We start from the raw sequence: 13111 nt of genomic DNA, 5'->3' as shown, positions 1-13111 counted from the left end.
ACTGTTCTCGTCGCACCCCAGCCGATTCCGGTCTGGTGCGCGCGGGCGCGCGCCCTGCCTGCCAGACTGTTTCAGGCGCACGCGACGTCAGTCCCAAAAACTGTGACGTGTGCAAGAGATGCAAAAGCGCGCGTCAACAGCACTGCAGCCACTTCGATAGGTCAAGGGAGGCCTGACGTCGGCCATTTGGGTCGAAGCGCAGATGACGCCATGAGCTCGCTCGATGACGCAGATGAGCTTTGTGATGCGCACAAGGATTAAAATTGATTTTAAATATGTTCTGCTAAACAGTTACGGTGTAAATTTCCGAGTGATTATCTTTATATAAAAATAAATCTTTTTGCATAGTTACCTTAGTTTTGACATTTTGTGTCAGTACTCCTTTAACACGTGTTTCTGCAATATCTGCGAAAACAAAGCGAAAACAAAGACAGATCTGTAGTTTCTAATTTTATTGCGATAGCCTGACAAAACAAAGAAAAAACTATTGCCCTCTTCAAGTGTAAGGGGGTGACGCCGCTCGCAATGATATGGTTTAAATGCGAAAGAACAGCTTTAATGTGGTCACACTTTCTACGAAGCACTTTTATCGAAATACCAACATGTCCAAGCGACGTGTTGGCCTTTAGCGTAAATAAAATTGACTTGAGGTCACCTTCACTGAGCGGTAGCGGATAAGCCGAATCGCCAACGCTTTTCTGCAACATACAAATGCCGGGGATTTCCCGGGAAGCACCTGTGACCCGCGGACAAAAATCTTTTGAAACCATTGGTAATACTGGGTCCATCACCACAAAAACGTCAAAAAAGTATTCGTCCTTGCTAGACGGTACATTGAGCGTCTCGTGCCGTTAACTAAGGACCAAGTTTTCCTAGAATCAAAGCGCCCTTGTTCAAACTTATTCTGCATGTGGTTGCGTTTAGCTAGACGTACTATCAGATTTATGATTTGACTTTGTTTAAAACTTGTCCTGAGCATTGCATTTTGTGGGGCACTTTTCGCTCGAGCCCAAAGCATTTTTTCTTTATTGGCGACAAGTATTTGTTTTGCCATTCATTTTATGTTATTGTTTCTTTGCCTCACCTGAGAATACTATTCGTGTTGCAGTTTTCTTCAATTCATCGAGTAAGATTCAGAACGTTTCGTGCATGTTACAGGGAGATATGTTATTTTGGCGGTCAAACTTCGGCGAACACAGAAGAACGTGGCGCGAGCAACTGCTAGGGCATCCCAACGCCGCCTTGCGGAAACAGCGCGCATGCGCGTTGCGTGTCCCGCGCATCGCGTCTTCAGGCGGCAGCGCGTCGTCGGGTGCTTGCGAGCGGCCGGCGCTCACGGAGCAGTCCACGTAGCCAGTAGCTGCCGTGAACGCCAAAAAGAAATGCTGTGGCGTGAAAAAGAGATCAGATATTTCTTTTACACGCAGAAAAAACGGTTGATGCAGGGAAGCAAGAATGAATCGCGGTCTTTTCCTACGAAGCGCCTTGTGATTCTGCAGCCGTCAATATCGCTAGCGCGAGCAAACACTGGGGGCTGAGAGAGAAGTCGCAGCCGCAGAGGCGTAGCAATTACTTTAACCAACGTGGGTGAAGAAACTACAGCTCAGTTTCTTGAAGGTCCTATTGGGAGCAAATAAAGCATCCCTACAGCCGTCGTCACTGGCTCAAGGGCATTTTGATTTGTCCGAATAGTTCCTGTAACTCACGCATGTAGCGACGAACGGGCCCACGATTTGCTGCTAGCGTAGAGTGTTGTGCCCTAACCCGAGTTCTGAAATGGACCCCCGTCTTTTGTTTTATTCTTCCCGCTGTAGAACGCGCTACGCTGTACGTGGGCCGAATGTTGGTACCACACTACGTACGCGATATCGCCTGCCACAATACGTCTGTTGCGTTATTATAGAGCGCTACTGCTCTCCTCGGCAGTATATAAACAGCGCAAAAATATTTAGACCTGAAGCTAAGCGGAAAACATGAGATTTATTCTGAGCTGCCATGCCGCCCCTCTCAACGCATTTTACGGGTGAGAGCGGTAAGCGTTCTGGTTGGCTTCACTCCACAACTTATATTACTCTAACTGCCACCCAGACGAGGAAGTTGCATGTGTGTTTTACCAGAGGACCAAGAACGGGACACTACAACTTATTCGGTGTTGTTTCCTGATATAAGCTGTGCTGGGCTGTGAAATAAAAAAAATTCCCCGCATTTCCCCGAGGGGAAGAATGTGAAAGTGCGAATGCAGGAGTTTAATTTGCGCGGTTCGGTAATGTTCGCGAAAGAGAGATCACACACACACACACACAACTACAAAGAAAGAAAGATGCATTTATTCACAGACACCTATTTGTGTTGTCGTTGTACTTGATTGCTAGAGCGGATCTCAGCTTTGAAATTTCGTGTCAGTACTCCTTTAAGCGGGTGCATTAGCCCTTCTCACGCCCGATTCCTGGTCAATCCCCCACGTGGGTATGTGCCATGCACAGACACCTATTTGTGTTGTCTTTGTACTTGATTGCTAGAGCGGATCTCAGCTTTGAAATTTCGTGTCAGTACTCCTTTAAGCGGGTGCATTAGCCCTTCTCACGCCCGATTCCTGGCCAATCCCCCACGTGGGTATGTGCCATGTCAGCGGCCAGGCAGCGCGCGCCCATCTCCCCCCGTTGCCAAGGAAGACGAGGAGCGCGCGCACCCGCAGCTGTTGCTATGTGGACGGCGGCGGAATGCGGACGGCGGTGGACGCTTCAGGCTCGCTTAAGAAGTGCATTCGCAATTAAAATTCTTTGAAATAGAGAAGCTAGTTTCCCCGTAATGCTCCCTGCTGGGGGGCTTAACTGCACAACTTCACATTGCGGGTTTTAAGAAAGCCAAAGTAAAGCTAGTTATGCAGCGATACATAGCTAGCAGACGACAGAAAATACACAAATTAAGAAGCAAAGTAGGAACTACTCTTATTGACAACCTTGCACAAAACGCACGAAGATACAAAAAAAAAATCTTAAAGGGGCCTGAAAGGCATTTCGAGCACACTAAATGCACTAGCGCAACCGTTAGATTGGGTCGTCAACGTCCTCTGTGCCAAGTATTACTCTTTTACGCGCAGCGGAAAGCTCACACTTTTGTTGCAAAGTTTGTCGTTTTTTTCTCACCCTTTCCTTCGTGTTTTTGGACGCCGCCATCTTCACATGTCTACATCATCGATTCCCAGATGTTCGTCATGAGCTAGACATCCTGCTATTGGGCGGCTTTTTCACGCACTTCCGGCAAAGAGATGAGTCGTCTGCTCAGCGTCGGCTCGCCGGCTGATCTGCCAGCGGAGTGCCGGAGTGCTTGGGCATTTTACGACAACCGAAACAAGTGTAAAACAAATGCTTAACCGTTTGTATTGAATGCAACACGGCCATAACACGACATGGATATTCTCTTACCTGAGTACGTTCCATAAAGAAAGCGTTCAAGCCCCGTGGCACTTCTTTCGTGCAATCGCAGAGAACGCCCTGAGCTGAATGCCCGGGTTTGACGCATACATTTTATTCAGCTTCAAAACAATCCAGAGAGGCGTTTCTAACGAATACAACGTCACAACATGCGTTGAAAGTCTGAACCACGATTGACAGAGGATGGGTTGCCTCCTGCCCGTCGTAAATTCGGTACTCACCTCGCGCGCGGTTTGCGGGGACGAACAGCAAGTCACTTAACTCTGGCGCACAAGCCGATGGCTTTTAGCCACGCACACTGCACATACGCCATGCGAGGTTGAGTCGTACGTCGCTCGAGAAAGGTTATCCAGACCATGGGAAGAAGTATCCACCCGCAGAAGCACAACGTCGCATTTCATCGCGAAACAAAGGCGTCCACAACACACACACCATTGCCTCCTGTTATGCCAAATGCATCTCGCACTTCCCAATAGGAGTGGGTGGTACGCCTGCAGTGCCCACATGTCGCGAGGTGGTGCCCCAAGCTGAACCGGGATCACGGAACCGTAACTGACTTCTGGAGCGGTTTGTGCCTTGTTGCCAAGACAACCGATGTTTGAGATTGTCAAAGAGATGGCGCTCGCTCCAGCGCTAGAAGCTCAGAGCCGCGGCGTAGAATGTTTTGCCAACGTTGCCGCTCTCCACCACGCGTCGCCCCAAGCTGAACTGGTCACATGATTGAAGCGTTTTGTGCACGGGTTCTGTATCGGTTCAAAATGTCTTTTTCACATGCCGCCGGCAGGAATTACCACCGCCGCAAAATAAGACCCGGCACCAGCGGGGCCACATCTGATACGGCGCTTTTCGGATAAACAGTGCGCGGTGCATCAAGGGAACGAGCGCACGACCCTCCCCGTGCGGCTGCGAATTCGCCGCCGATAAAAAGTCATGTGCCGCCAGCAACGTACACCGCGAAAGGGCAAGGCCAGGCAGCCGCATACATGCGGCCAGATTTTTCGTTCGCTTTTCGAGCCTTGAGTGGAGTGCGGGATTCATGGTGTCAACAAAGCTTGCCCGTAGCAGACGACAGTCTGTGCAGCGCAATAGCGGAAGTACGTCACCGCTGCGGAGCGCAGCATCATAAGAGGCAAGGCACGCGAGCCGTCAACAGCGGAGAGTAAGTCGAAAGGAGGAGGAAACTCGGAGCGGCGATAATGCGCGGTTTTTGATTTACGATTTCTCAGCTAATACTCATCGCTTTAACAAAATTCTTGCGGGAGGATATTGCAAATACATTGCTTTATTTGGGTGCATGTACATCCGTGCATCGGCGGAAGGTATTTCAGGACCCCTTTAAAAAACCTAATCATCGTAACGCCGATACTCGCATGGTCACAAAGGAGGTTCATAATCAAGAGAGATTCGCGCTTATTTACGCCCACCGAGATGAAAGTTCTGTAGATTGCGATGTCCGCTGAAGACAATGCGAGTGGTGGTCGCACATCGTCAGGCCTTTCGAGAGTCGAAAACGTTCGACAGCTCGCGGTGACGGCCTGTGCTAGGGATCTTCACGGGTGCAATAGGAAAAGACCGCGTATCCTTCTTGCGTCCCTACATTCACCGTCTTGTCGGGGTTTAAAAGAAATTCGTGATGTTTTTTTCAGCGCCGCAGTATTTATTTTCACCGCTCACGGCGGCCGCTGGCAACGTCGACTGCTTCGTTAGCGCCGGGAGCTCGCAGGTACTAGACGACGCGCAGCCGCCTTACGACGCGATGACCGCGACGAGATCTATTGTCTTTGCCCCGCCAACGAGCATGCGTGCTGTTTGCGCGAGGCGCCGTCAGTATGCACTAGTAGTAACTCTCGCCACGCTGTCCCGTGTTCACCCTAAGCATGCATGAAATAGGGTGCCCGATTCACGCGTCCGCCGTACAGGGTGGAGACACGTAAGAAAAGGGTAGGAGAAGCCATAAAGTCATGTTTGTAAAGCCGCACCCGCCAGGTCAATAAGCTCATTCAGCCCACGCCCTTTAACATTCTCTTGTGCTGTTTCCGGGTTGATAACAGCTTCGCACGGCGGGCGGCTCCGGAAAACGATAGCCGACGACGGGAGCAGTGTTTGAGCACGTACAGCACGGCGGTCTTAGTGCGCCACGTCTCAGCTGCGATGAATTTCACTTCAGGTGAATAAGTTGCCGCAGTGGTTTGCAAGACGCCTCACTGTTGCGTGCCGGGTTGCCGAGTTTCCAAAACTTGCCGATGCTGCCAACGGGCATTTTCTCACTGGCAGACCGACAAGGATGGAAAACCACTTCGCGCAATCTACGAGATATCGCCGCAGGAGAGCGGCAACTCTGTTCGCCGACGACGCCAATTATTAACCATCGTATGTTGCCTTCGAAGGAACATTAGGCCACAAAGAAAGCGGTGGTAGAAGAAACGCTGCTAAATCAGCTATAGGCTCTATGCTATAGGGCACAGACTGCGGTCGACGATGACGCCGTGGCGACTGCGCTGTGTTGCCAGTTTAGCGAGGCAGCCACAGTTAAAGCAACGCAAAAAACGTTTTCCTAGATTTAGCCGCCGCAGCCGTAAAAAACTAGGCAACACTGTCTAAGGGCTCATTAGAAATGACGTCACTTTTTTCTTGCACACCTTTTGTAATACATTCCGATGCTAGGGGCCTCTCCCCGGTATTCTTTCCTCCATGACCCTAAATGTGACCACCATACTGCATACAAAGTTGTGCCAGTCGTAAAGGGCGATTTGCTTACCAGGTGCCTTTGAATCAACGACTGAAATAGTTGTTTTGCTGTCGGCTCTGCCCTTGGGGGAAGACTTTGGTAACAAAGAGCATGCAACAAAATAATGGTCCGCAAGTTCAGATTCAATTATAGCAGAGCGGGTTTTCAAGTCGGGAACACGTACGTTGATGTGGTCTAAGCAAGCCGTTACGAGCTTACGGGACAAAAATCATAATTCCTGTAATACATGTTCAACGGTTTGAATGCAATACATATCTGCCTCAGCATAAATACCACTGCGTTATTAGATCTTCCTGCGATGTTGAGGGCGCAGACCACCTTCTGTGTAGATACCGGGCACCAAAAACACGAGTTGCTCTTAATTTGCAATTGCGTGTTGATATTTTCGCTAATTCTCAGCGCAATTTGGGGAGAAAAGGTTTCTGCTGGCTTGATGCAAATCGCTCCTGTTCGCACAATAATGACGTTGACAGTAATGTGATTGTGCAGTTTAGAGTGTGGTAAGGTTTAGCCGAAACAGCAAATTATCGAATCGGAAGCGCACGCCCGAACCGAAAAATACCGATCTGGAAGTACACGCCCGGTACATGGTAGGGCCAATGGGTTGCAGACAATTCATCGAACGCCGTTACATCAAAATCCTCTTCATTAGAGCCGTTTTTCTGAACACCGCTTCAGAGAACGCAGTGTGGTTAGAGGACGTTTCATCCAGGACATTCCATCGATTTATGTCACGCACATAGAAGAAGGGCCTTTAGTGTGCTCAGATAAAAATAAATTAAATTGTTGACCCCCCCCCCCCCGCTATCGTCACGATGACTGTTTTTATGTGTTCTTGTGAAGCAAAAAAAAGCATTTTTTTCAAAGAAACTCACTCCACCGTGGGTATTTTGCCTATGACTGGTCGATTATGTTTTCTTTTCGGTGTTCGAGCATGTATTTGCCTCAAACTGTTTCTAAGTACACCCGAATGAGCAGGATGCAATACTTTATCGAAGCGACTCTAATTTTTCCATCTGCGGCCGGCAACTGTGCGCTTGAGCCTTCCTGCCTTCCACACCTTCACCCCTCCCCACCCCTCCCCCCCCTCCCCCCCCTCCCCCCCCCCTTCGTGCACCCGAAAGAACTCGACGGGTGCGTAAACTGACCAGAGTTACTTTCCGAATTTCTACAAATATGTGGGCTCACAAAGGTTCGACTAAATGAATGCAGAAGAGTTCCCACCGGCCACCTCGAGGCTGGTGTGCGTGTCCGAAAAGACCTACGTCGTGGAAAGTCGCGCCAGCTTCCTTGTGCACTGCTGATACGCGCGTCACCTTGATTTCCCCCACGTTCTGGTCCATTCAGTATTCACACAAGATGGGCGGCCAGGAGAAAATAAATAGGTAGAAAGCTAGCACAGCTGGCTTTCTAACGTTGTGTGAATCGCACGCCCCAGCATTTGACGCGGTTTTTTTTTTTTGCGGCATGAAAGAGCAGCGAAAATCTTAGACGACTGGCTGGAAACACTTCTGCGAGGCCAGCAGCCGCTAAAGCAGATAAATGTTTTACTGGTCAAACAAGAGGCCCTCAAGCGCGTCTCCAATGACCGGCAAAACGTGCAGGTAAAATACTTTTTGAGGGCGATTGCTAACCATCTAAAACAGTGAGTGCGTTCTTGTACGCTTTTATGGCATTGTACGATGTAGCTACGTATACAGCTCATTTCTATCTTGCAAAATAAACTTGTACATTTCTGTACCTAGGTTGATTAATTTGCAGTGCGCACCAAAAATTTGTGCCTTCTGGCAATCTGTGCTGTCAAACACTTGGTAGAAACAGGATTTCAGAATACCGAAAAGAGGGTAATAGAAGGCAAACTTTTGTAAAGATAATACAAAAGGTCGCGCCACCCGAAGCGCGTTCCTTCTGTTGCTCATTGCCGACAATCGCCGCAGAAATGGTCAGTCACGATGACTTCTGGTTGAAAAGGCACGGTTTTTCTATGCAATACTAATGCTACGGAATATGTGGCGCTTTATGTAGTTCTGGTTCATTGAACAATATTAAAATTTTCTAGCAGCAATTGAATCGCTCCCGAAGCTTCCAAACAGCATTCGATGAAACGGTCGACGTCACTTTGACGAAACGGGGTTCGATGAATCAGCTTAGATGAAATGAACATGCCTTTGATGAATCGGTGTTCGAGGAAACGTTGTTCCGTGAATTGTCGCGTATTCAGAATCAATGGAGGTCACACGGGATACCTCGACGCAATTGTTTGCAGCGAGGCGTGAAACAAAAAGCATAGATACCGTTTTGTTTGTTAACGATCGCTCTGTTCACCCCGTGGTCAAGCAAACAACGACAGAAAACAGGAAAATAACGAAACGCTGATCCGCCCACCTCAAAAGTAACTGTAGGCTGAACGCCCAAGTAAATATGTTGGGAATTCGAAAGAAATATTGTCTAACTTGAAGCCGCTCATTGGTGCTTCGTGTTTTGCGATGCAACGAATGCTTTGAATTTTTCTGCGCTCGATATTCGCTAGTTTTGCAGTTACATTGATGTGTGTAATATTGCAGAGTTTCTAGTCACGAAGTTGGTGGTAGATTGGAATTATTAGGGTGATATTGCTGAGATCCTATTGCCTTCGTGAGTGGCCTACCTATGAGGTGACTGCTGCGGCGCTAGGTGAGGCCAGTGGGCCGCATGCGCGTCGTTTTACGTTCGCCGGACGGAAAAGTGGGGCCGGCGCTACCGCCACATTCTTCAAGTGTTTTGTTTCTCTGAAGGCCAAAATACGTGTCCTTTTCTTATGGTCTAGTAAGGCTCAGTCTGCGCTATGAAACTTACAGTGTCGCGTGTGTATAGAGGCCATTTAGATTTTAGAGACGCCGCGTACTCTAATGCCGGATCCTTCGCTCCATAAGTCATTTATAACTTTCGTATTAATTTTAAAAGGCTCCGTTCGGACAATGGGGAGGTCACCTTGACTGCAGTGCAACTTAGCCTGCAGTCGCGGTGCACTTTGTATTCCCAGTGACTCTTGTGCCCCTACAGTGGACAGGTGGTTGCTTCATGGAAACTGTGAAAAAATAAGAACACATGTGTCGCCTCGTTCACTTTTGTTGTGCGGTCTTACGCTAGCATTCTTTTGTTAGGAGCACTCTTGCTGCTTCGGAGACACCTTTTCATGACTTTCGGTCGCTGCTTCGGGTCTTGTGATTCTATTGTTTGAACATAAACGGGCTAAAGCATGTGTACCATATGCTACTTGAACAGACAAGGATGCTAAGCAAACAGGACTATCGAAGGAATAGTGTTTCGGCAGTAGGGCTGATGCCCGCGCTGTTCTTGTCGCACGAAGTTAAACGTACCAGGTGAACTAGCTACTTACACTATTAAAATATGTTCTCCGTTGGACCCCACTACCGTCGGGTAGGATTGGCAGGAGGAAATAAAGTACCAAGTCACGAACAGTGCAGATGCGGATGGGTTTGGTGCGGAAGATGAATCAATATTTAGGACGAAAAAAAAGGAGGCAACGAACTGGCGAACACGCGTGGCGACTTCAATTAGTTGGCACTATTTCTTGCAGTTCCCACCATTTTTTAAAAGTTGGATGCGCCTTGCTAACTATCTCTGCCGTGAAGATGTATACAAATGACGTGAAAGGTGACGCAGGAAACACGTGTATTGTTTGCACCTGCTGCTGTAGTAGTTAGCCGCTACGCGTGACAGCTGCTTATTCATTTACGTGTGCTTCCGATGACCTTGTCCTTTTTAGTTTTAGTAATTGCAGCGTTTCTTAGATTGATTTTGTTTAATGACGCATTTTTGGTTATTAAAAATACGGTTAACAAAGAAGGGAGTATGGCGCTAGATTGGAACATTTTAAAACCGGTACAAAAAAGAACATAGACCACCATTTAAAATAAAAATGGCTGAAGTCGAAGCATTCGATTACAAGAAGATAATGTAATGCCAGTCATGTTTTTCTGATCGAGGTGACGCTCGATGCTGGGCTGCTTCTCCGAGTTCTCTTTTCGGCGTTCTGCTCCCAGTAGTTGAGAAATTATATTGTTACTGAAGTCGACAAGCAGCCCAGCTACGAGGAAGCTAACGAGATAAGATGGAGCCGGCGGCCAGTGAATGGGTGGTAACAAGGGAGTGGAGCGGCTTGATTCACAAGTGATGTGCTGATTATTGAAGGTTCCAAGCCCTGACCTGAGTTCACCCGTGTGTAAAGGGGTGTTTGTAGGCTGGCTTATATTTTTGCTTTTGAACCATATCCTTTAATTGGGGGAGTGTAACAGCCGCCTGAAGCTCACTGTGGCAGGTATGTTTCCGAGAGCCGCTGATGAGACTAAAGGTGGAGGAGATGGGGGCGGGGGATAGGAAGGTCCGTGAGGGGAATTAAGCTCATAAGGTAGTGCATCTACGTAATGTCCGCGATAGCAACTCAGGAGCTAGAAGCGGCCTTTTATCGAAGTGCGGCTTTCCTTTCTCTTCAAACATCCCCCCCCAACCACACACACACAGACACAGACACACATGTTGATCATGGAGAATACAAATATGCTTGTAAATGTTGGCACCGAATGCAGGCCGCTACCGTTTCGAGAAATGTGCCTCTAGGTTGAACACCATTTTGTAAGTATCATAATTGAAGAAATTATATATATATATATATATATATATATATATATATATATATATATATATATATATATATATATATATACACTATATGTGTGTGTGTGTGTGCTAGGCTGTACGAGAATTGTTATTTATGGTATTGTATTCTTTTTATCGTTGTATTGTAGTATTCTTGTACTCTTTTGTAATCTTAAGTACTCCCTTCGAGATGTTTTAACCTTGCGTGCGGATATCTATGCGTACACGTTTAGGCTCTTCCTTTACAAGCCATCAGTTGATAGTGAGAGCGGCGTTTACTGCCTTTTTTAAAACGCGTCCTTTGATTTGTTGGCAGTTTGCTCTGTGGAAAAGGTCCTTTTAAGTGATGCTGAACTGTTTTGATTGATTGATTGATTGATTGATTGATTGATTGATCGATTGATTGATTGATTGATTGATTGGTTGATTGATTGATTGATTGATTGATTGATTGATTGATTGATTGATTGATTGATTGATTGATTGATTGATTGATTGATTGATTGATTGTGGCGTTTAACGCTTAAACACCTGTGCTAAGTGGCGAGCCATAGTCGAGGGCTCCGGATTTTTTTTTTGACCGCCCGGGTATTTTTAACCTGTTGCGAAGTCGCAACATACAGGCTTTCTCGCTTTCACCTGCATCACAAAAGCAGCCACCGCAGTCTAGACCAACCCGTGTGCATGGGATCAGCAGCACAACGCCTTAGCCACTGGTCCACCGCTGCGGGTAAATGATGCTGATCTCGAATGAGTCCTTGCTGTGGAAGTATTTGGCTCAAAATAAATCGCACAGTGTAATTCGCGTAGCCTTTGCACCACATGTAGGCTGTTTGCCACGATGTGTTTTCACGCATTTGACCTTTTTTGCAGGGGGACCACGGAACCCACACCAAAAATGCTACACCAACCTGGGTTATCAGCCGTGCCGATTGGCACATTCTGGCCAGCGTTGGCACTTCGACATCATCACCAAAACTTGTGTGAAGACCGGCGCCTGCGCTGAAAATCGCAATAATTTTCTTTCGAAAGAAGAATGCGAATACGCTTGCCCTGGCTGTGTGTATATGATTTATGCTTTTTCTTCGGTTTTGTAAAGACCAAACAGAGCGCATTGTGAAGTGCGCTCGGTTTTCGCTAGAGAAATATTTCCCAAATAGGTAATGCAGTAGTAGATCATTGCTTTGCACAGCGCCCATCTTCGACCGTGTACTAGAAGAGGAAGTGGGGGTTTCAAAAGCGCCGTAAGAGAAGCCGCAGACATTTCTCCGACTCAGTTCAAAATGCGGACTATACCATTTGGTTCCCATAAGTCGACGAGTAGGTATTAGGGAAAACGACATCATACGACGCCATGTGGAGAAAAACTAAATGCTATTCTCGCTCGAGCAGTATTACGAATTGGACTGAATATAAGAAACGTTTCTGACATTCAATTTGTTCACGTGTTAATGAAAGCTTTATTGCGTACAATACAGGTTGTTCAAGCCGTATAGAATTGATGTTACTCCAGGCTTTAGACTTTTCTTACGACTACTGACGGGTGTCGTCTGTAGTCGCATCTGGAACTACTATAAGACATTTAGTTTTTGCACTGGAGTAGATAAGGAGCGCTACGAATTGACAGTTCATATCTTGGGGGTAACTCCTGCTAACTAATTTTTTCGAGGAAGTGCCCTAAAATACAAAACAAATGGGTGGAGCTTGGCAGTCCGTTGCGACCGTGCATATTAGGATCACGTGTGGTTCGAAGTAGGCTGATATTTGTGACTGTCTCTAATTTTGCTGAGACTGTAGACGTCCAGGCGAACCGATAAAGAATTAAAGGGGTGGGTTTTCTTCGGGCTATTCTGAAAGTTTAATCCAATCGTGACACGTTGTAAATGCAAGGTAGCCAATTTTTGCCAACTTACATGACCTAAACGTGGTCCAGATGAGCCAGTTCTGTAATGCTGACCACTAAAATAGGCGAAAACAAAAATTCTTTTCACTCAGTTGAACGCATCACACCAGAGGAATGCGAGCGAACATGCTGGGGGAGTTTAAGAGTTTAAGAAGCTTTGTTTTTCGTTTCTTAGACTTCTAAGAATAGTGTGTTTGAATCGTTTCTAAATTTTATGTGCAAAGTAAAACTAAAATGCACTCCGAGCGCCACCTGTTTTAACTACGCAAAATTAGAATGCCCCCCCCCCTCCCTTCCCCCCCAAATTCAGGGACTACCAAAAATGACGTGCTCTGCACGGAGTATACATAGGGAGTATAGAAAGCC

General features: G+C 47.1%; 1 protein-coding gene across 2 annotated transcripts in view; it reads left to right on the top strand.

Moving 5' to 3' along the window:
• LOC144141151 (papilin-like) overlaps positions 1–13111 on the top strand; it is a 44007-nt gene that overhangs the window by 12761 nt on the left and 18135 nt on the right. For both annotated transcript variants that reach the window (XM_077672696.1, XM_077672697.1), the window contains exon 2: positions 11716–11901. In XM_077672696.1, the coding sequence (XP_077528822.1) occupies positions 11716–11901 (186 nt within the window). The remainder of the gene's footprint in view (positions 1–11715; positions 11902–13111) is intronic.

This window comes from Haemaphysalis longicornis, unplaced genomic scaffold, assembly GCF_048455015.1.
Source record: "Haemaphysalis longicornis isolate Haplotype H1 unplaced genomic scaffold, Haemaphysalis longicornis Haplotype H1 scaffold_6, whole genome shotgun sequence".
Lineage (NCBI taxonomy): Eukaryota > Metazoa > Arthropoda > Arachnida > Ixodida > Ixodidae > Haemaphysalis > Haemaphysalis longicornis.
This window is presented reverse-complemented; position numbering and strand designations above follow the sequence as displayed.